Source organism: Ranitomeya variabilis, chromosome 4 (genome assembly GCF_051348905.1).
Source record: "Ranitomeya variabilis isolate aRanVar5 chromosome 4, aRanVar5.hap1, whole genome shotgun sequence".
NCBI classification, from domain to species: domain Eukaryota; kingdom Metazoa; phylum Chordata; class Amphibia; order Anura; family Dendrobatidae; genus Ranitomeya; species Ranitomeya variabilis.
This window is the reverse complement of record NC_135235.1, coordinates 701,988,288-702,012,245: the sequence shown is the minus strand read 5'-3', so window position 1 is coordinate 702,012,245 and position 23,958 is coordinate 701,988,288. Positions and strand designations below refer to the sequence as shown.

Genomic DNA, 23,958 nt, shown 5'->3' with positions numbered 1-23,958 from the left:
CCACTCTTATCATACAGCATACTGCATTCTGAAAGGTACATATATCTCTACCCACACAACCTATCATTTGCGCATGCCCCAGCAGGTGGAACGCACGTCCATACTGCCGTTCTCAAACAGTGACACGCATCCCCTAACCACGCCCCCTTTTATGTCATGTCCGCTTTTGCGCAATGCGCCCGGTCTCCCCTGCTGGAAACCGGAACTATACGCCGAGTCCTCTATTTAAACATGATCTCCCTCCCCTTTACCCGCAATACAGCGGTGGATGCCGCGGCCATCTAGACACAGGTAAATCTCGGCTCTTATCTTATTTCTGGCGCCACGCTGTCCCTATGGACACAGCGCATATATACGCTAGTGGACATTCCCCTAACATATGCTATATCTCTCATACAGGCTCAGTCCTCCATTCATTCCTATCATACTTACAGCATCCTTCCTTTGGTAAGTCCCAGCCCTTGCAGCCTCTGCTCCTACCCTTCTCTTATGGCCTCACATTTTGGCCTCTCATATTACACCATTACCGTTCTCTTTGTTGTGGGCGAGCACAGCCATATATTATCACGTTCCCTCACACGGTATGTTCATGGCCTATGTGGTTAGTCCAGTATAGTACATGTCTTCCTAAGTATGATTGTGTTCTACTTCAGCTATTTGCCACAGTTACTGTTAAATAGCGCATCCAAGATGTATTTTGTCTGATATACTTTGTATATACTTTGTTTTTTGTTCATTTGCTTTATTTATTGTATATATCTGTATACACTTTTTACAGTCATTGATGAAGGTCCCGGTCAGGGACCGAAACGTTTGGCTAACATTGGATGAATAAAAATCCTCTTTATTTTCATCACCGCTAAGTTGAGTGCTGGGTTATGTTTTTGATTGTTATTATGGTTTGGGAACCTACCCAGGCACCATTACGTTAGTTGTGCACACGACGTTCGTACAACACAATGAGAGAGTCACAGAGAAATATAATAATCTAAGGTGGGACTACCACCTGGAGCACCCCTGCCCGAAGGCGAGGTTGGAAGACGCACCTATATTCAATCTACACTCACTGGCCACTTTATTAGGTACACCTGTCCAACTTCTTGTTAACACTTAATTTCTAATCAGCCAATCACATGGCGGCAACTCAGTGCATTTAGGCATGTAGACATGGTCAAGACAATCTCCTGCAGTTCAAACCGAGCATCAGTATGGGGAAGAAAGGTGATTTGAGTGCCTTTGAATGTGGCATGGTTGTTGGTGCCAGAAGGGCTGGTCTGAGTATTTCAGAAACTGCTGATCTACTGGGATTTTCACGCACAACCATCTCTAGGGTTTACAGAGAATGGTCCGAAAAAGAAAAAAAATCCAGTGAGCGGCAGTTCTGTGGGCGGAAATGCCTTGTTGATGCCAGAGGTCAGAGGAGAATGGGCAGACTGGTTCGAGCTGATAGAAAGGCAACAGTGACTCAAATCGCCACCCGTTACAACCAAGGTAGGCCTAAGAGCATCTCTGAACGCACAGTGCGTCGAACTTTGAGGCAGATGGGCTACAGCAGCAGAAGACCACACCGGGTACCACTCCTTTCAGCTAAGAACAGGAAACTGAGGCTACAATTTGTACAAGCTCATCGAAATTGGACAGTAGAAGATTGGAAAAACGTTGCTTGGTCTGATGAGTCTCGATTTCTGCTGCGACATTCGGATGGTAGGGTCAGAATTTGGCGTAAACAACATGAAAGCATGGATCCATCCTGCCTTGTATGGAGCATCTTTGGGATGTGCAGCCGACAAATCTGCGGCAACTGTGTGATGCCATCATGTCAATATGGACCAAAATCTCTGAGGAATGCTTCCAGCACCTTGTTGAATCTATGCCACGAAGAATTGAGGCAGTTCTGAAGGCAAAAGGGTGGTCCAACCCGTTACTAGCATGGTGTACCTAATAAAGTGGCCGGTGAGTGTATAGTGCCTATAGAAGGTAGAAGTAGAGGACCAGGTTTCTGCCTTACAGATGTCTTCTATCAAGTGGTCCGACCTCTCTGCCCAGGAGGATGCCATGGCCCGAGTAGAAAGATCCTTGAGACGTTATGTGGCATCTTGCCACTTGCTAAGTAGGCTACAGAAATGGCCTCCGTAATCCACCTAGCAATTATGGGTTTTGAGGCTCTACAAACTCTAGAGGGATAAGAACCAAGATATTCTCTTTCTCCAGTGTTTCAAAGTGGACAGGTATCTAATTACACATCTCCTATCATCCAAAGTATGCAGTTTTTCCTCCTTCTGTTTTTTTGGATTGGAATCAAAACGCTATTTTGGAAAGGTAGGGTGGTTCGGGCTTAAAGGTTACCCTATCATCTAGGATTTGGGTGAATGGTGGGGCTATAGAAAGAGCCTGAATATCACTGACTTTTCTGGCTGATGTCAATGCTACCAGCAGACCTGTTTTAAGCGAAAGGATCTTCAGGGATGCAGATTCCATGGGTTCAAAAGGAGCTTCCATTAAGGCTGTCAAGACCAGATTTAAGTCCCACGATACTAAGTTTGCTTTAGAAATGGTCCTAGATTTTAATGATGCTTTTATAAATCGTGAAACCCAATAATTACTGGCCACATTACAGCTGTACAGAGCCCCAAGAGCTGCCAAGTGCACTTTAATGGTACTGTTGGTCAAACCTAACTCAAGGCTTTCTGCAAAAATTCGAAGATAAGATAAGATCCTTACCGGTGGTCCATCTTCGACCCTAGAACCTGAAGAGTATAAAAATGTTCTCCATATCCTAGGATATAGCCTGGTCGTGACTGCTTTCCTACTCTGAAGCAGAGTGGATACAAGGTTTGGGGAAAAAACGTTTTCCATTAACAGTGCGCTTTAAAATTCCACACCATCAGGTGGAGGCTGGCTGCTTGCAGATGTAACACTGGCCCCTGAGAAAGCAGCTTCGGCACCTCTGAATGAACCAATGGATTGGACACCTATATCCTTCCTAGCCATGAAAACCATGGGCTTTTGGGCCAGAAGGGAGCAATCGACACAATCCTCGCTCTGTCCTCCCTGATTTTTCTTATGACTAGTGGGATCTGGGCTAATGCGGGGAACGCATATGCCAGGCTAAAGTCCCAGGAGGCTCGGAATGCGTCTACTACTAGTGGATCCTCCCTGGGGTCCAGGGAATAAAACACCTTTACCTTTCTGTTTAGTCTGCTTGCAAAAAGGTCTAGAAATCGAGACTCCACATCCGAACTATCTGAAGACTTCATGACTCAACTCCCACTCCCCTGGATTTATATAAGCCACTTATAATTGATTGTCCAAAAGGATCGTGACATGTAGGCTCTGTAGGGATATAAGACATTTATTTACAGCCTTTTCTACTGCCAGCAATTCCTTTGCATTTGACTACAGTGTTTTCTCACTCCTGGTCCATACTCCCTGTAACACCTCTCTTCCTAGAGACACGGGGGTCAGTGGGTACTCTCGTCTACTGGCCCGGCTGCCTTTAGAAAGACTGCATGGACCAGGCTCATACCACTGAATGCCCACTCTCTCTCCCCGTGGGCAGAACACTACTCAGACAACACAGGATGAGGGTAAAACAGTGGAAATTTATTGAACCACCAACACAACAGCATACATTATAGTCCCAGCAAATATCCAAGATGGTGCAAATACAGAGTCTCACCCTTGTGCTGATTCACTGGGATTAGAGCTGCTTCCAGTGCCAAATACCCCCACCAGTGGCTCCCCGCTTTTGGCGGGCCCCCACATCGAGGAGTTAATGACAAGCTTAGGAAGCTAAACAAGAGCAGTAAGGTATGTAGCCAGGTGACCCGATGTCAGGACTCTGAACATTTTTTACCTTTTGTGCATTATTGCCCTTTTAAAAATACATACCAAGAGATACAGCCTTCCCAAAACCCTGTCTGATGACAAATGCACACTTAGCAGGATGCAGCAGGCCTCCACTAATAAAGGCTAGGAGCGGCACGAGTGCAAACTACTTGATAAAAACAACCACCCCTATCCTCCAAACATTGCAGGGGTTGGCTGCCTAGTAGAAAAAAATGCACATTGATATGACTCACATAGGACACCAGTCACACTGATAGGTGTGGTGCACAGTGTCTGGTATGCAACCTATTAATGACGCCCCTTGTATTAACAGGCGGGCTGCCCAGCACTATAATATGCAGCACACAGTGATAGGCGCCCCAAAAAACCTAACCAACGTAAAGAGGCCTGGCCACATCCTGCATAAAAAATGATGATATGATATAGTGCAAAAAAATGTATGTATATGATGAACACATACACTATATGAGGTATTGGTTTATTATTTTGGCCAAAACAAAGTAAGCCCGCAACCCAACGTCAAGGGTCCCCATAATATTGCGGGTCCTACCATTAATATTATAAAACAGCTAACAAAGAAAAAAACTCAGAAAAAATACATACCAAGAGATACAGCTTTCCCAAAACCCTGTCTGATGATAAATGCACACTTAGCAGGATGCAGCATTATTGCCCTTTTCCAACATGGCGTCTTTGGTCTCATGTGCACTTGTCTTCTTGCTATAAAACTCCACCCCAGCCTTCAGTCTGTGCTAGATTATTCTGCTTTGCATCTAGCTCCTGATTACTCCCTGGCCTTGCACCTGCACCTGCTCCTGTGAACCTGTGTTGGAGATCCTGCCACTAGGGTTGAGCGAAACAGGTCGGCAATTTTCAGAAGTCGCCGACTTTTGGCAAAGTCGGGTTTCATGAAACCCAACCCGACCCCTGTGTAGGGTCGGCCATGAAGTCGGCGATCTTCTGAATCTGGAATCAGAATTCCGATACCGATTCCCGATATGTTTAAGATATCGGGAATTGGTATCGGAATTCAGATTTAAGTGTAAAATAAAGAATTAAAATAAAAAATATCGCTATACTTACACTCTGATGCGCCCTGGTACTAAGCGGGAACCTTCCTTCCTTAGAATCATCCTTCCAGGAGCTTGCGGTGACGTCGCGGCTTGTGATTGGTCGCGCGGCCGCCCATGTGACCGCTCGCGCGACCAATCACAAGCCGCGACGTCACCGTGACGTCACCGAAGGTCCTGGAAGGGCTGATTCTTAGGAAGGAAGGCTGCCGGAAAGAAGCCGAGGGTGAGTATATTCCTATTAGGTATATACTCACCCTCGGACATGCCCTGCTTCTTTCCGGCAGCCTTCCTTCCTAAGAATCAGCCCTTCCAGGACCTTCGGTGACGTCACGGTGACATTGCGGCTTGTGATTGGTCGCGCGAGCGGTCACATGGGCGGCCGCGCGACCAATCACAAGCCGCGACGTCACTGCGACGTCACCGCAAGGTCCTGGAAGGCTTATTCTAAGGAAGGAAGGTTCCCGCTTAGTACCAGGGCGCATCAGAGTGTAAGTATAGCGATATTTTTTATTTTAATTCTTTATTTTACACTTAAATATGGATCCCAGGGCCTGAAGGAGAGTTTCCGCTCCTTCAGACCCTGAGAACCATTGGAAACCCAATGCACTGCATTGGGTTTCGAGTTTCGGCCGACCCCGACCCCGACTTTTTTATAGGATCGGCCGATTTCACTCGACCCGACTTTTGAAAAAGTCGGGTTTCGTGAAACCCGACCCGATCCTATAAAAGTAAAGGTCGCTCAACCCTACCTGCCACTGCTCTGAGTTCCTGCTGCATACACCAGTGTTCAGTAATCCTCCTTCATCTGCTGCTCGTGTTACTTCCATCTGCACTTGCTGGACATGTAAGCTGTTTCTGCTCTGCAAAACCTGAGACTATTAACCAGGCTTCCCTGGTTGAGCTAAGATATGATTTGAACTGCCTAATAGCATATCTATCTGTGTCTGGACTAAGTCAAGGATCTATTCGTGTCAAGTTTTCTCAAGAATAACTGTGCTTCATAGACTTTGTTTGTTTGCATCTACCTCTGAAGTTTCCTATTGACTGCTAAGCTGCGTTTATTATTTGCACCAAGTGTTATGGACTTGAGTTTCTCTCTGCACTTGCTTGAATCACCGCGTGATAATATAAACTTTACCACTTATAAAACTGTGTCCTGTGGTCTTGTTCCACGCAAAGAGTCTCCTGAATTATCCCCTATAATTATTACAAGAGGACTGCCCCAGCTACCCGGAAGAGCACAGCAGCCAGATCTCCACTATTGGAACCGGCCTCCTGCAGATCGAGATGGAGGAATTGATTGAGCAGCTCCTCCAACTACGGGTGGAAACCAAGGCCTCATACCAGGAGACGCCAGCGGAGGATTCCCCGACATCGGTTCCTCTACCGCTGCCAGAGCTGCTGCTGATGTTTCCACCGTCGTCACCGCCAGCGGAGCCAGCCACGATGGAGGACGCCGCGCCGGCTGGTAAGCACGTTGACCCTGCCCCGCCAGCCGAGGACCTGCTGATAGGCCCCATCGCAGCGCCACCTCCCCCTGGGACCCATAGACTCCAGCGCCTTGCACCCTGCGATCAGGCCACGGGTATGGAGAAGTTCCTCAAGGCCCCAATTTCACCAACCAACGTATCGGGTGAGGTTTATGCGGAGCGGACTGTGTGCCGCTGGGTGAACCCAGGATCAGACTTCATGGGGTTCCCCGGGGAGAAGACGCATGAAGGGGAGATGGTGGAGGCCCTTAGCTGGGAGGAATACCAGGCCCAGCTAGACCAATGGTGGGAGAAGGAGGAGAAAGAGTACCAGGCCCGGCGGGAGGCCCATCACCAGCGGGACCTAGCGGTGAAGGACCGGGCCCGCAAGGACCGCTCCACCCACCAGGCCCCGCGCAGGCAAGACATTGTCATAGCCTTTAGACTCCGTGGGGGATGGGGCTTCATTAAAGAACCAGACTTGTATGCCGAGGTCTTTGTAAATCGACGAGATGTGGAGTCCTACCTCAGAGAAGGCCACCCGGACCGGGATCTCCACCCAGGAGACATTGTCACCTATACCAGGCACTTCGGGGAGAAGGGCTGGTTCGCACTGAACGTGCACAAAAAGCAAGACCATGTAGCACGTCCACCCATTGCGCCAATGAGAGCATCTCCCATTACTGTGGCGCTCCCTCGTGGTCAGGCTACGGTTACTACGAAGACCACCGTTGCTACCCCGACGTGCACCATCATTAAAATTACGACTTGTACCGTTGCCACTACCACCACCGTTGTGGCTAGAGAGTTGACCGCAGTGATGGCTAGTGCCCAGGCCATCTCCGGATCCAAAACTGTGGGTACCCAGACCCATGACTGGAGTGGGGGAGCTCCTGGTACAACACCTGGTAGCCGCAGGTATCCGGGCAGGTGGCCTCGCCCATTGCTACCTGTGGAGCTGCGGCCGCCCGAGCAAGAGTAAACCTCGGAGCCATGAAACTGTACATAGTTCTTTAAAACTGATTTTCCTGTTTTTGCTGCTAAAACCCGACCAGGGTTATTCTTAAAGGGATCCCTTTGTTGACCCGGTATCCCTATTGTTTTATGTTTTTGCACAAGTTTTCCACGTTTATCAAAGACTGCCGAATCATGGAGGGTGAATGATTCACAAACTGATGTTGTATATAGTTTGCACCTTCTTAAAGGTGCCCCCTACTGGTTTTACAAAAAGAAGAGCTTTTTGAAGAGACTGTTCCGGATTACAGCGCAGAAGTTCTTGCTTTATCAGACTTGCAAATCGATAGTTTGCACTACCTCAAAGAGACTTGAGATGTCCCTCTTAAAGGGAATGTTTATTGTTGCACTTAGTCAAAATATAATGTTGCCTTAAGAAAGTTAAATAGTAATAATGTTACATAGGAATAGTATGTAGTTGGTTAGATAGTAATAAGAAATGTTTGATGATGTTCTTTGAAAATTGAGGACCAGAGGAAGTTGAAGACTGAGTTTCAATAAAGTGAACCCGTAGGGGTTAGTGAGTCCTCCGGAAAGCCATAAGAAGATGGTTGGTGAATCTGTACTTAGGAAGATAAAGAAAAGTTAATTTGTACTATAGTGTTTTATAGTATGCCTTTAGTGGGTACCTGCCCTTACGCCCTTAAAGGAAGAGTTAAATTATTGTTCAGAATTTGCACTTAGTAAATAGTATGCCCGGCTGGGTAATGATAGTTATTTATAGTTATTTATTTAATAAGTGTTATTTAAAATCTAAGGCTATGTTCACACTTTGCGGGTTTTGCCGCGGATCCGCAGCGGATTTGACACTGCGGATCCGCAGCAGTTTTCCATGCACGGTACAGTACAATGTTACCCTATGGAAAACAAAACCCGCTGTGCCCACGCTGCGGATTTCCGCGGAAAAAAAAGAAGGAGCATGTCATTTCTTGGTGCAGAATCGCAGCGGTTCTGCACCCATAGAAATGCATTGATCCGCTCACTTCCCGCATGGGGCTGTGCCCACGTTGCGGGAAGTTAAGCGGATAATGTGCAGATGGTACCCGGGGTGGAGGAGAGGAGACTCTCCTCCAGGCCCTGGGAACCATATTTTGATGTAAAAAAAAGAATTAAAATAAAAAATGATGCTATATTCACCTCTCAGCGCTGCCCGTGGCGTCCGGTCTCAGTTGCTGTGCTTGCAGGACCTGTGGTGATGTCGCGGTCACATGACCGTGATGACGCCGCGGTCACATGACTGTGACGTCACGAATGTCCTTGTCGGCACAGCTGCGTGCAGCGCCGGGGAGATCGCGACATCTGAGGGTGAGTATAGCCAATTTTTATTATTTTTTACATTACTATTGATGCTGCATATTGCTGCATATGCAGCATCAATAGTACAGGAGTAATCCCGCCCCAGAGTCCTGGTCGTTGCAGTAACGTCGCCCTGCCGCTAAGGGGAGTGATGGTATGTCTGATTGCACTAAAAGAGTTCACCTGACAAGGTATCACAGTCACACTTTACACTTCACACTCCGGCCACCAGGGGGAGCAAAAGGTTCTATGTATTAGGCCACTCCTCACACTCTGGTAAAACTGGGGGTTGGATAGGAAGTTAGAGAGAAGCTGACTGGGTTTTGCCCAGGTAACATCTAGTGAGAGGAGAGCGTTACTTGGGAAGATTCAGGGGGGGTCCCTGTCAGGGGTGGGATCCTGACAGTGGCCTAGCAAAGGACAGATCGTTACGGAGCCGTGCCTGTACCTCATTGTGGCGGCATCTTAAGAAAGGACACGAAGCGAAGTATATTGTGGAGAAGTGAGAAATGAGATCACAGAACAAAGGCGATAGAACCAGAAGGAGTCGTGCCCCAAGATCGGCAACATCCTTCTGAGGCGCGTAGCCGGCGGCCGGAACGCCGAGGGAGCAATAGACTCTACGCATTACTTTGAACTACGGCAGGGCAGTTAACTCTAGGTTGGCTGTCTCACCTTTTACACCTAATGAAAACAACTGAGGCAATTGTGGGAGAGGGGCGTCTCTAGGGTCCCTATAAAATAACTCCAGGCCTACCCCATCATACGGGTACGTCCTATCCATATCATCTGGGGGACAGAGAGAAAGAACAGAAACATACACAACAGTTGTGAGGACTGTTATGATCCTAATGGCAGAGGATCTCAGGAGTACCAGCTAAGTCTGCAAACACAAAAAACCAGCTCATAGGGAAGTGGTAACTAGGCTGACCGTATACCTGATCCTAACACAAACAACTAGCAGCAGCAGGGGAACGTACCTACGTTGGTTCTAGACGTCTCGCGCCAGCCGGAGAACTAACTAACCCTATCAGAGAAAATAAGACCTCTCTTGCCTCAAGAGAAAAGACCCCAAAGTAAATACAAGCCCCCCACAAATAATAACGGTGAGGTAAGAAGAAATGACAAACGTAAGAATGAACTAGATTTAGCAAAGAGAGGCCCACTGACTAATAGCAGAAAATAGAAAGATGACTTATACGGTCAGCAAAAAACCCTACAAAATATCCACGCTGAATATCCAAGAACCCCCGCACCGACTAACGGTGTGGGGATAGAATAACAGCCCCCCTTGAGCTTCCAGCAAAATCAGCAATCACATTTTAAAACAAAGCTGGAACAAAATAAGGAAAATTCAAATGCACAAAAATAAGAAAGCAGGACTTAGCTTATCTTGCAAAATCAGGAGACCAGGAGACAGGAGAAAACAGACATGGTCTGATAACAACGAATCCAGGCACAATACAGAGTATCCAGGAAGTTAATATAGGCACACCCAAGGCCAAACGAAGCAGGTGGGTGCCAACCTGGGGAAAGACACTCCAAGTGCCATACCGCTAATGACCACAAGAGGGAGCAAAGAAATATAGTTCACAACAGTACCCCCCCTTTAAGGAGGGGTTCACCGAACCCTCACCAAGGCCACCAGGGCGATCAGGATGAGCAGCGTGAAAGGCACGAACCAAATCGGCCGCATGAACATCAGAGGCGACCACCCAGGAATTGTCCTCCTGACCATAGCCTTTCCATTTGACCAGATACTGAAGTCTCCGTCTAGAGAGACGAGAGCCCAAGATCTTCTCCACCACATACTCCAACTCGCCCTCAACCAACACCGGAGCAGGAGGCTCAGCAGCAGGAACCATAGGCACCACGTACCACCGCAACAAAGACCTATGGAACACATTGTGAATGGCAAACGACACCGGAAGATCCAAACGAAACGACACCGGATTAAGGACTTCCAAAATTTTATAAGGACCAATAAAGCGAGGCTTAAACTTAGGAGAGGAAACCTTCAGAGGGACATACCGAGAAGACAACCAAACCAAATCCCCAACACGAAGTTGGGGACCCACACCGCGGCGGCGGTTGGCAAAGCGCTGAGCCTTCTCCTGTGACAACTTCAAGTTGTCCACCACAAGATTCCAAATCCGCTGCAACCTATCCACCACGGAATCCACCCCAGGACAGTCAGAAGGTTCAACATGACCCGAGGAAAACCGCGGATGAAAACCAGAGTTGCAGAAAAATGGCGAAACCAAAGTAGCGGAACTTGCCCGATTATTAAGGGCAAACTCAGCCAATGGCAGGAAGGTCACCCAATCATCCTGATCCGCAGAAACAAAACATCTCAAATAAGCCTCCAGCGTCTGATTAGTTCGCTCCGTTTGGCCATTAGTCTGAGGATGAAAGGCAGATGAAAATGACAAATCAATGCCCATCCTAGCACAAAAGGATCGCCAGAATCTGGACACAAACTGGGATCCTCTGTCAGACACGATATTCTCAGGAATGCCGTGCAAACGAACCACATTCTGAAAGAACAAAGGAACCAAATCGGAAGAGGAAGGCAACTTAGGCAAGGGCACCAAATGGACCATCTTGGAAAAACGATCACAGACCACCCAGATGACAGACATTCCTTGAGACACCGGAAGATCTTAAATGAAATCCATGGAAATGTGCGTCCAAGGCCTCTTCGGGACGGGCAAGGGCAAAAGTAACCCGCTGGCACGAGAACAGCAAGGCTTAGCCCGAGCACAAATCCCACAGGACTGCACAAAAGATCGCACATCCCGCGACAGGGACGGCCACCAAAAGGACCTAGCCACCAAATCTCTGGTACCAAAAATCCCAGGATGCCCCGCCAACACTGAGGAATGAACCTCGGAAATAACTCTACTGGTCCATTTATCAGGAACAAACAGTCTGTCAGGTGGGCAAGAGTCAGGTCTACCAGCCTGAAATCTCTGCAACACACGTCGCAAATCAGGAGAAATGGCCGACAAGATCACTCCCTCTTTAAGAATACCCGCTGGCTCTGAGACTCCAGGAGAGTCAGGCACAAAACTCCTAGAAAGAGCATCAGCCTTCACATTCTTTGAACTAGGCAGGTACGAGACAACAAAGTCAAAACGGGAGAAAAACAACGACCAACGAGCCTGTCTAGGATTCAGGCGCTTAGCGGACTCGAGGTACATCAGATTTTTGTGATCAGTCAAGACCACCAAACGATGCTTAGCTCCCTCGAGCCAATGACGCCACTCCTCAAATGCCCACTTCATAGCCAACAACTCCCGATTACCAACATCATAGTTCCGCTCAGCAGGCGAAAACTTCCTAGAAAAAAAAGCACATGGTCTCATCACAGAGCAACCAGAGCCTTTCTGCGACAAAACAGCCCCTGCACCGATCTCAGAAGCGTCTACTTCAACCTGAAAGGGAAGTGAGACATCAGGCTGGCACAAAACAGGCGCCAAAGTAAACCTGCGCTTCAACTCACGAAAGGCCTCCACGGCTGCAGGAGCCCAATTATCAACATCAGAACCTTTCTTGGTCATATCCGTCAAAGGTTTTGCAATGCTAGAAAAATTAGCAATAAAACGATGGTAGAAATTAGCAAAACCCAAGAACTTCTGAAGACTCTTAATGGACGTGGGTTGAGTCCAATCATGAATAGCTCGGAACTTGACTGGGTCCATCTCCACAGTAGAAGGTGCAAAAATAAAACCCAAAAAGGAAACCTTCTGCACTCCGAAGAGACACTTTGGGCCCTTCACAAACAAAGCATTATCACGCAAAACCTGAAACACCATCCTGACCTGCTTTACATGAGAATCCCAATCATCAGAGAAAACCAGAATATCATCCAGATAAACAATCATAAATTTATCCAGATACTTCCGAAAAATGTCATGCATAAAGGACTGAAACACTGAGGGGGCATTAGAAAGCCCAAAAGGCATCACCAAGTACTCAAAATGACCTTCGGGCGTATTGAACGCAGTTTTCCATTCATCTCCCTGCTTAATGCGCACAAGATTGTACGCCCCGCGAAGATCTATCTTGGTGAACCACTTGGCACCCTTAATCCGGGCAAACAAGTCCGACAATAGTGGCAAAGGATACTGAAATTTGACAGTGATTTTATTAAAAAGCCGATAGTCTATACACGGTCTCAAAGACCCGTCTTTCTTGGCCACAAAAAAGAATCCCGCACCAAGAGGGGAGGAGGATGGACGAATATGTCGCTTCTCCAAAGACTCCTTAATATAAGCACGCATCGCGGCATGCTCAGGTACAGACAGATTAAATAGTCGTCCCTTAGGAAATTTACTACCAGGAATCAAATCTATAGCGCAGTCACAGTCCCTATGAGGAGGAAGGGCACTGGACCTGGACTCACTGAATACATCCTGATAGTCCAACAAATACTCAGGGACCTCAGAAGGAGTAGAAGAAGCAATAGACACCGACGAGGAATCACAATGAATTCCCTGACAACCCCAACTTGACACGGACATTGCCTTCCAATCCAAAACTGGATTATGGGTCTGTAACCATGGCAGACCCAAAACGACCAAATCCTGCATTTTATGCAAAACAAGAAAACGAATCACCTCCCGATGTTCAGGAGACATGCACATGGTCACTTGTGTCCAATACTGCGGTTTATTCTCCGCCAATGGCGTAGCATCAATTCCTCTAAGAGGAATAGGATTTTCTAAAGGCTCTAGGACAAAACCACAGCGCTTGGCAAACGATAAATCCATAAGACTCAGGGCAGCACCTGAATCCACAAATGCCATAACAGGGTAGGAAGATAATGAGCAAATCAAAGTCACAGACAAAATAAACTTAGGCTGCAAATTACCAATGGCGACAGGACTAACAGCCTTTGATGGCCGTTTAGAGCATGCCGAGATAACATGTGTAGAATCACCACAGTAAAAACACAACCCATTCTGACGCCTATGATTTTGCCGTTCGGTTCTAGTCAGGATTCTATCACATTGCATTGAGTCAGGTGTCCGTTCAGACAACACTGCCAGAGGATTAGCAGTTTTGTGCTCCCGCAAACGCCGATCAACCTGGATGGCCAGAGCCATAGAATCATTCAGACTTGTAGGAATGGGAAAACCCACCATCACATTCTTAATGGCTTCAGAAAGGCCATTTCTGAAATTTGCGGCCAGAGCACACTCATTCCATTGAGTAAGCACGGACCATTTCCGAAATTTTTGGCAGTACACCTCAGCTTCATCCTGGCCCTGAGAGATAGCCAGTAATGCCTTTTCTGCCTGTATTTCAAGATTGGGTTCCTCATAAAGCAATCCGAGCGCCAGAAAAAACGCATCAATATTTGCCAATGCCGGATCTCCTGGTGCCAATGAGAAAGCACAATCCTGAGGGTCGCCACGCAAGAAGGAGATAACAATTTTAACTTGTTGAGCTGAGTCTCCAGACGAACGAGGTCTCAAAGATAGAAACAATTTACAATTATTCCTAAAATTCCCAAATTTAAATCGATCTCCAGAGAACAGCTCAGGAATAGGAATCTTAGGTTCTGACATAGGACTGCTAATAACAAAATCCTGAATGCCCTGCACACGTGCAGCAAGCTGATCCACACTAGTAATCAGAGTCTGAACATTCATGTCTGCAGCAGAGCTTCAAGCCATTCAGAGAAAAAGGGGAGGAAGAAAAAAAAAAAAACCTCAGACTTCTTTTCTTATAATCCCGCTTCAGCAATGCACCTATTTGGCCTGGATTACTGTTATGATCCTAATGGCAGAGGATCTCAGGAGTACCAGCTAAGTCTGCAAACACAAAAAAACAGCTCATAGGGAAGTGGTAACTAGGCTGACCGTATACCTGATCCTAACACAAACAACTAGCAGCAGCCGGGGAACGTACCTACGTTGGTTCTAGACGTCTCGCGCCAGCCGGAGAACTAACTAACCCTTTCAGAGAAAATAAGACCTCTCTTGCCTCAAGAGAAAAGACCCCAAAGTAAATACAAGCCCCCCACAAATAATAACGGTGAGGTAAGAAGAAATGACAAACGTAAGAATGAACTAGATTTAGCAAAGAGAGGCCCACTGACTAATAGCAGAAAATAGAAAGATGACTTATACGGTCAGCAAAAAACCCTACAAAATATCCACGCTGAATATCCAAGAACCCCCGCACCGACTAACGGTGTGGGGGGAGAATAACAGCCCCCCTTCAGCTTCCAGCAAAATCAGCAATCACATTTTAAAACAAAGCTGGAACAAAATAAGGAAAATTCAAATGCACAAAAATAAGAAAGCAGGACTTAGCTTATTTTGCAAAATCAGGAGACCAGGAGACAGGAGAAAACAGACATGGTCTGATAACAACGAATCCAGGCACAATACAGAGTATCCAGGAAGTTAATATAGGCACACCCAAGGCCAAACGAAGCAGGTGGGTGCCAACCTGGGGAAAGACACTCCAAGTGCCATACCGCTAATGACCACAAGAGGGAGCAAAGAAATATAGTTCACAACAGAGGACTATCCCGTGGTGCTCACCAGGGAGGTACTACAACACCCAGGCGCTAGTAGGAAGGCTACTGATTTCCACCTGCAAAGGGAACTCTGGATGTGCCTTCGGACCGGCCGGTCTCAGCCAGCCCTGTTAGCAGTGCTCTGGATTGTGGATGCCGAAGCCTTCAGTAAAGAGGTAAAGAGACTGCAACCCTGTGTCCTCCTCATTTACTGCGACCTACACCACCACCTACACCTTTTATTGGGCGCCCCTTAGCAGGGCCACGGTCCGGGTCGGGCCACCGTGACATCCCCAGGACCAAGAGACCCGGTACCGAGTACCCCGCTGCCCTGCGTCTGGGGGCCGCTCCACTGGCACCTGTGGTCACCAGCACCCCCGGCATTTCCGGGTCATGTGGCTCCTGTCTGACATGCTTCCTTGCATCGTCATCATCACACCCCCCCAGCAGGAAGCACCTTCTGAATCGTTCACACACCTTGTGGTGTGATTCTTCGGTGAGGTTGCCCCCTTGGCATCCCTTCTCTCAGGGTACACCGCTAACCTTGCAACCGCTCACGTGTGAAGACTCCTTGTACTCATAGTGGCACTTCCAGGCATCCTGCACCTGCTGAGGCAGAGAAGGGATCCCTGCCTAAGCCAGTCAGCCAGGTCTGGGAAGGAAACTTCCATCTTTTATTTCTTCACAGGTAATCATGCACAGGTTCACTCATAAAGGACAAAAAAAACAACTGACGTGAGGGAGAGGTGCCGCCCTTTAGCCTGTAGTTTTCGGGTCCTTGGTGGGCGGATCCCCTCGGTCGTGGTGCATGGGTGATCGATAAAACAGAGGTTTCCACATTATTAGTTTCTCAAAGGTTCTTGAAAAGTAACGTGGCTTCCATAAACCAATTCAGCAATATCCACTCTCCCAAAGTCAAATCTCCATCTCCCCCTCGCTTCTGAGCCTCACAGTGTGTCCAAGCCACATTTAGCATCCATGTATTTGGTATTACCATAGTGAGAAGAACCCAGTTAGTTTTTGGTGTGTGTCTCCTAGAGCACAATCTGGGCACTATGTGTTGGGTAATAAAATGATAAATGTGCAATTTTCACTCTGTGTCCCATCTACATTGCGATCTGCTCATGCAACGTCTGCTTCTGTCACCAGACATCCCCTTATTAATTCTGCAGGCAGCACTGGTGGTCGAGCAGACGTCGGAACCTCTGGGTGGCACCAGCTCTGTTCTGCCACTAAGATTATAGTGTCTGGGACCAGTAGTCCCATCAAGTCTGGCAGTATGGGTGTGTGTGCAGGCCAGCTGAAGTAATCTAATGTATCCTGATTCAGCGAAGGGGAAAGCACCACATCATGGAAACCGTTATTTAAAGAATAGAAGGGAGTTGCAGACTCACATAAGTGAGGCAGGGAAATCCCACCATAAATCATACAAAATAAAAAAAAAATACATCCCCAACAACAACAACGTAAAATTCAACCGGACTTGCACTTATTTATAGAGAACGATTGGAGCTACTATGAGTCCTGACCAGAAGAACTAAAGCTGCCAAAAAGGAAACAGAGAAGCACATTGCTAAGGAGAGTAAAACTAATCCCAAACTGTTCTTCAACTATATCAATAGTAAAAGAATAAAAACTGAAAATGTAGGCCCCTTAAAAAATAGTGAGGAAAGAATGGTTGTAGATGACGAGGAAAAAGCTAACATATTAAACACCTTCTTCTCCACGGTATTCACGGTGGAAAATGAAATGCTAGGTGAAATCCCAAGAAACAATGAAAACCCTATATTAAGGGTCACCAATCTAACCCAAGAAGAGGTGCGAAACCGGCTAAATAAGATTAAAATAGATAAATCTCCAGGTCCGGATGGCATACACCCACGAATACTAAGAGAACTAAGTAATGTAATAGATAAACCATTATTTCTTATTTTTAGGGACTCTATAGCGACGGGGTCTGTTCCGCAGGACTGGCGCATAGCAAATGTGGTGCCAATATTCAAAAAGGGCTCTAAAAGTGAACCTGGAAATTATAGGCCAGTAAGTCTAACCTCTACTGTTGGTAAAATATTTGAAGGGTTTCTGAAGGATGTTATTCTGGATTATCTCAATGAGAATAACTGTTTAACTCCATATCAGCATGGGTTTATGAGAAATCGCTCCTGTCAAACCAATCTAATCAGTTTTTATGAAGAGGTAAGCTATAGGCTGGACCACGGTGAGTCATTGGACGTGGTATATCTCGATTTTTCCAAAGCATTTGATACCGTGCCACACAAGAGGTTGATACACAAAATGAGAATGCTTGGTCTGGGGGAAAATGTGTGTAAATGGGTTAGTAACTGGCTTAGTGATAGAAAGCAGAGGGTGGTTATAAATGGTATAGTGTCTAACTGGGTCGCTGTGACCAGTGGGGTACCGCAGGGGTCGGTATTGGGACCTGTTCTCTTCAACATATTCATTAATGATCTGGTAGAAGGTTTACACAGTAAAATATTGATATTTGCAGATGATACAAAACTATGTAAAGCAGTTAATACAAGAGAAGATAGTATTCTGCTACAGATGGATCTGGATAAGTTGGAAACTTGGGCTGAAAGGTGGCAGATGAGGTTTAACAATGATAAATGTAAGGTTATACACATGGGAAGAAGGAATCAATGTCACCATTACACACTGAATGGGAAACCACTGGGTAAATCTGACATGGAGAAGGACTTGGGGATCCTAGTTAATGATAAACTTACCTGGAGCAGCCAGTGCCAGGCAGCAGCTGCCAAGGCAAACAGGATCATGGGGTGCATTAAAAGAGGTCTGGATACACATGATGAGAGCATTATACTGCCTCTGTACAAATCCCTAGTTAGACCGCACATGGAGTACTGTGTCCAGTTTTGGGCACCGGTGCTCAAGAAGGATATAATGGAACTAGAGAGAGTACAAAGGAGGGCAACAAAATTAATAAAGGGGATGGGAGAACTACAATACCCAGATAGATTAGCGAAATTAGGATTATTTAGTCTAGAAAAAAGACGACTGAGGGGCGATCTAATAACCATGTATAAGTATATAAGGGGACAATACAAAGATCTCGCTGAGGATCTGTTTATACCAAGGAAGGTGACGGGCACAAGGGGGCATTCTTTGCGTCTGGAGGAGAGAAGGTTTTTCCACCAAAATAGAAGAGGATTCTTTACTGTTAGGGCAGTGAGAATCTGGAATTGCTTGCCTGAGGAGGTGGTGATGGCGAACTCAGTTGAGGGGTTCAAGAGAGGCCTGGATGTCTTCCTGGAGCAGAACAATATTGTATCATACAATTATTAGGTTCTGTAGAAGGACGTAGATCTGGGGATTTATTATGATGGAATATAGGCTGAACTGGATGGACAAATGTCTTTTTTCGGCCTTACTAACTATGTAACTATGTAACTATGTAAAGAGTAGAGACAGTATTACTGTTCACCATTGCAGGAAAGATTGTGCAGTAACCTGAATTACTAAGAATTGAATACAATGCCATTTATGACGTGGAATGATTCCATGAAGCCAGGGCTCGAGCAAAGCCAACATACCGTCTTTTGCAGTTTATAAAATGCGCCGGATTATAAGACGCACTCCAAATTTTGAGGAAAAAATTAGTAAAAAAATAAATTTGTTAATAAAATGGTGGTGCTTCTTACAATCCATGAGTCTTATTGCTTACTGGGGGTGGTGGCTGCAGTGAAGCGGGGACCCAGGGTCGCTACTGGCGAAGGCAGGAGTGGAGCGATGCTGCGGACCCCAGACTGGAAGAAAGGGGTATTCGGATGTGCGACGCTGCCCGTGTTCGGTGGTGCGGGGGCTCCGCCGATATTTTGTGAAAACCTGTAGCCCCCGTACTTCCATGGTTTACTTTGTGGTAGACTCTGTGAAAATGGCCACTGGGGGCGGCGCATGCGCAGATGGAGATCTTGGCACTGAGATCTCATCTCCCGAGATCTTGGTACCGAGATCTCTATCTGGGCATGCGCTGTCCCCAGGAGCTATTTTCCCAGAGTCTACCGCAATGTAAACCATGGAAGTATGGGGGCTACAGGTTTTCACAAAATATCGTCGGAGCCCCCGCACCACCGAACACCCACAGTGTCGCACCTCCAAATACCCCCTTATCCCAGCCTGCAGCTAAGCGCCACTCTTTACGTCCTCCAGCAGCAACCCTGGGACCCTGCTCCACTGCGGTCAGTATGGTACAGTATATTCGAGTAAAAAGAGGCACTCCCATTTTCCCCCCAAATTTGGGGGGAAAAAGTGCGTCTTATAATCTGAAAAATAGGGTGTCTCCTGCAGGCCTGAATAAATTAATATTACAGCCATCAGCCACGCACAGCTCAGAAATATATCATGTCACAGGTGTAATGTTTTTTATGTAGTTTATCACAATCCTCCTTGAAGTTAGTTGGTTTTAAAAGAAATTGAAGAGTCAGGATAAAGGGAAACTCTGCTGTTATTGTACAGAAATTCACACTTGGCCCCCACTGTACATTCAATGTTGTCGATCATAAAAGCAAAGTTTGGCCAGAAAGACTGGACCTGGTCTTGTAGGGACCATATGAGCACATACAGAAGCACAGAAGGGAGAGAAGGTAGATTCATCCAATAAGATATCAGGGATCTAGGAAGCCAACAGCATCATTACCCTCCGCTTTCTCTTACAGGCCCATCATAATACTTTTCTTCAAATGATTTTCTAACTTCTCAGCACATTCTACATACGCTGTCATTTTACTTTGTACTTTACAGATTTGGGCAGGTTACGGTCAGTGTCTCCTAATTTCAGGGGGTAGGTGGATCCTCCAGGTTGTAAGTTCTATAGAAAAGGGCTTTCAATGCCCAAACTAATTTGAACAGTTTTGGGTGGAGGAGAATGTTGTGATGTAGAGGTAAAATAGTGATCACATGATTGTGATACCTCCGGACTACACGACCGATAATACAACTACAGTCGGTGACTGAGAAGAATCTGTGACTTCTCTGTGTTTAGTGGTTACTACTCACCTGGGTAGCCATATGTAGGAATCTCCTCTTTACACCGCTCATCACCCCTCACATATGTCTCTGTAGTATTAATATGGGTCAGATCTTCACCCTGAAACAAATTTTGTAAAAGTCACAGACAGATGGAGAAGTCACATCTATGGTCAGCTCTAATCCTTCCATCTCCACCATTCTCATTACACAACTATAAAACATATAATACTGGTGGATAAAACAAAACTGAGCACAAGACCTTCACAGCCATCTACACATCATAGGGGAGGTCTCATGACACCTTCTCTACATCTACCTGATGATCCTGAGGAACATTGGGATCTTCTTGTTTACAGTCCTGTGGAAGAAGAGGATGGGGACATCTCTCTGGTGTTGTCCTCTTACTGGATAGATCTGGAGGAAACACATACAGGGACTGAATTCATTCTTTACAAACAGATAATTATTGGCTGTGTGTATTTAGTCCTGTCTATTACCTGGTGATGTGAGGGGCTGGGGAACCTCCATCATGACGTCCTTGTACAGATCTTTGTGTCCTTCTAAATACTCCCACTCCTCCATGGAGAAATAGACGGCGGCATCCTGACACCTTATAGGAACCTGACACATAAAATGATACCGTCATCCCCCGATCCCGTCATAGTGTTACTGTATAATGTCCCAGCATTCCCAGCAGTGTCACCTCTCCAGTCAGCAGCTCAATCATCTTGTAGGTCAGTTCAAGGATCTTCTGGTTACCCATGTCCTCATGTATCAGGGGTTGAGGTGGAGACCCAGTGATTGGGCTCAGGGGTCTTCCCCATCCCTCAGACACAGGGTCCTGACAGCGCTCACTAGAGGTCTTCTTCACTACTGTGTAATCCTGGTTATGGAGAGACACATTAATAAATCTCACTACAAACATTTCCAGAGTCCTCACCTCTCCAGTTCTGTCCATCTGTTATTCCCATAGATAAGAATGATGTAATGTGACGTCATCAGAATCTCTCACCTCTCCAGTAAGCCGGAAGAGGATCTCTAGGGTGAGGTGTAATATCCTCTCTGCCATTTTGTCTCTGTCAATATCCATCATTGATGGGTAAATCTGGAAAATTCTCTTATATAGAAGATCTTTACTGAGAGGATCTGATATTGTAGAGACCTGAATGAGAAGAAGATGAGCCGATGTAACATCATAAAAATCCTGTGTAATAATACAATTACTGGAGATAATAAGGGAAACATATGAGGAGATAGAACCGGACTGGACCGTGACCCTCCAATCCACCAAATAAAATTTTTTGCCACGTACCACCTTGCACCCCAAGATAGCGTTCACCTCATAATCATCAGAAGATGAACCCGATGTCCCGGCAGATGACTCAGAAAACTGGGACATGTATACGGGCTTTAAGAGGGACACATGAAAGGTGTCAGTGATACCCAGGCGTGGAGAAAGGGCCAGACAGTAGACCACAGGGTTAACCTGTTCGAGGACCTTGAAGGGACCCAAATAGCGAGGTGCAAACTTAGTGGACTCAACTCGCAGCCTGATGTTACGGGCGGAGAGCCACACTAAGTCGCCAGAAGCAAAGATCGGAGCGGGGCGCCCATGTGCATCGGCGGAGGACCTCATTCTCTCCTTGGAGGCCCGGATGGCATCCTGAGTGCGGTCCCAAATGTCCTGTGCCTCCACAGCCCAGTCTGCCACCCTGGAGTCGGCAGAAGACACGGGCATAGGCACAGGAACCCACGGATGCTGACCGTAATTAAGAAGGAATGGAGTCTGACCAGTGGAGTCGGCTACGGCGTTGTTAAGCGCAAATTCCGCCCACGGTAGCAAGGATGCCCAGTCATCCTGCCTAGCAGAAACAAAATGTCGCAGATATGTGACCAGAGTCTGGTTGGCCCTCTCTACCAACCCATTCGTCTCGGGATGATATGCTGAAGAGAGATTCAGCTCAATGCTGAGTAGATGACAAAGCTCTCTCCAGAACCGAGATGCGAACTGGGGACCCCGGTCACTGACAATTTTGCCCGGCATACCGTGTAGGCGAAAGACATGTTTAATAAACAACGCTGCCAGAGCCTGTGCAGAAGGTAGCCGTGGAAGAGGCACCAAATGCACCATTTTGGAAAAATGGTCGGTGATCACCCAAATAATGGTGCAGCCACAGGACTTGGGTAAGCCCACCACAAAGTCCATCCCGACCATCTCCCAGGGCCTGTCTGCCACCGGCATGGGATAAAGTGAGCCAGCTGGCCGTTGTCGAGGAGACTTATTTTTGGCACAGGAGACACACGCCCGAATATAGTCTCCGATGTCACGGGCAATATGCGGCCACCAGTACGTCCTCGCCAGAAGCTCAGATGTCCTTTTGGTCCCAAAGTGTCCACCCACCCTGGACGAGTGAGCCCAAGAGAGAACCTACGGTCGCAAATTTGCTGGCACGAAAGTCTTACCCGGGGGCACAGACTCTAGTGAAACCGGAGCCACGGTCCTCAGACTCTCAGATGGGACAATAAGCCGAGGTTCCTCCTCCACCTACTCCGCTGATGACACTACGGAGTGGGAGAGAGCATCGGCACGAATGTTCTTCTCCCAGGAGAGAAAATGGAGGGTGAAATGGAACCGGGAGAAGAACAGGGACCATCTGGCCTGGCGAGAATTTAGCCGCTGGGCAGTCTGAATATAGACCAAGTTCTTGTGATTGGTGAAAACTTGGAAGGGAAAACAAGCCCCCTCCAAGAGATGTCTCCACTCCGAGAAGGCCAACTTCATAGCTAGCGTGGCTGCAGAGGAAAGCCTTGGAGACCTCTTCTGACCACAGCTTGGGATTTGCTCCCTTTTTGGTGAGGGCTACCAAAGGAGCTACCAAAGTTGAGAAGTGGGGAATGAACTGGCGATAGTAATTAATGAACCCCATAAAGCGCTGCACCGCTTTGAGAGAATGGGGTTCTTGCCAGTCCATCACAGCCTGTAGCTTGGCAGGATCCATAGCCAATCCTTGGGCCGAGATGATATAGCCCAGGAAAGGCAAAGACTCATGCTCAAACGCACACTTCTCCAACTTGGCATAGAGGGAATTTGCCCGTAGGAGGTTGAAGACTTTGCACACATCTCTCCGGTGGGAGTCTATATCTGGAGAGTAGATGAGAATATCATCCAGGTAGACTACAACCGAGGTGGAGAGCATATCCCGGAAGATATCGTTTACAAAGTCTTGGAAAACGGCTGGGGCATTACAGAGCCAAAAGGGCATCACCAGATATTCATAGTGCCCATCCCTGGTGTTAAAAGCCATCTTCCATTCGTCCCCCTCACGGATGCGAATCACGTTGTAAGCACCCCGCAGATCTAATTTAGTAAACACTCTTGCTCCCCGAAGCCTGTCAAAAAGCTCAGATATCAGGGGCAGAGGGTACTTGTTCTTAACGGTGATGGCGTTAAGACCCCTGTAATCTATGCATGGACGTAATTCTCCGTTCTTCTTCTGCACGAAGAAGAAACCAGCCCCTGCAGGTGACACAGACTTCCTAATGAATCCCCTTGCCAAATTCTCCTGGATGTACTGAGACATTGCCTCCGTCTCTGGGAGAGACAATGGGTAGACTCGACCCCGGGGAGGCTCAGCACCAGGCAAGAGGTCAATAGGACAGTCATAGGGGCGGTGAGGCGGAAGAGTCTCCGCAGCCTTTTTGGATAACACGTCCG

At 47.1% G+C, this 23,958-nt stretch overlaps 1 protein-coding gene across 1 annotated transcript in view; it reads right to left on the bottom strand.

The window, feature by feature from the left end:
- Nucleotides 1-23,958, bottom strand: part of LOC143766434 (uncharacterized) — a 353,435-nt gene that overhangs the window by 324,845 nt on the left and 4,632 nt on the right. The window contains exons 2-6 of the mRNA XM_077254121.1: nt 21,256-21,405; nt 20,947-21,126; nt 20,741-20,864; nt 20,560-20,657; nt 20,271-20,361 (exon numbers count right to left, since the gene is read on the bottom strand). Coding sequence (XP_077110236.1) covers nt 20,271-20,361; nt 20,560-20,657; nt 20,741-20,864; nt 20,947-21,126; nt 21,256-21,405 — 643 coding nt within the window. The remainder of the gene's footprint in view (nt 1-20,270; nt 20,362-20,559; nt 20,658-20,740; nt 20,865-20,946; nt 21,127-21,255; nt 21,406-23,958) is intronic.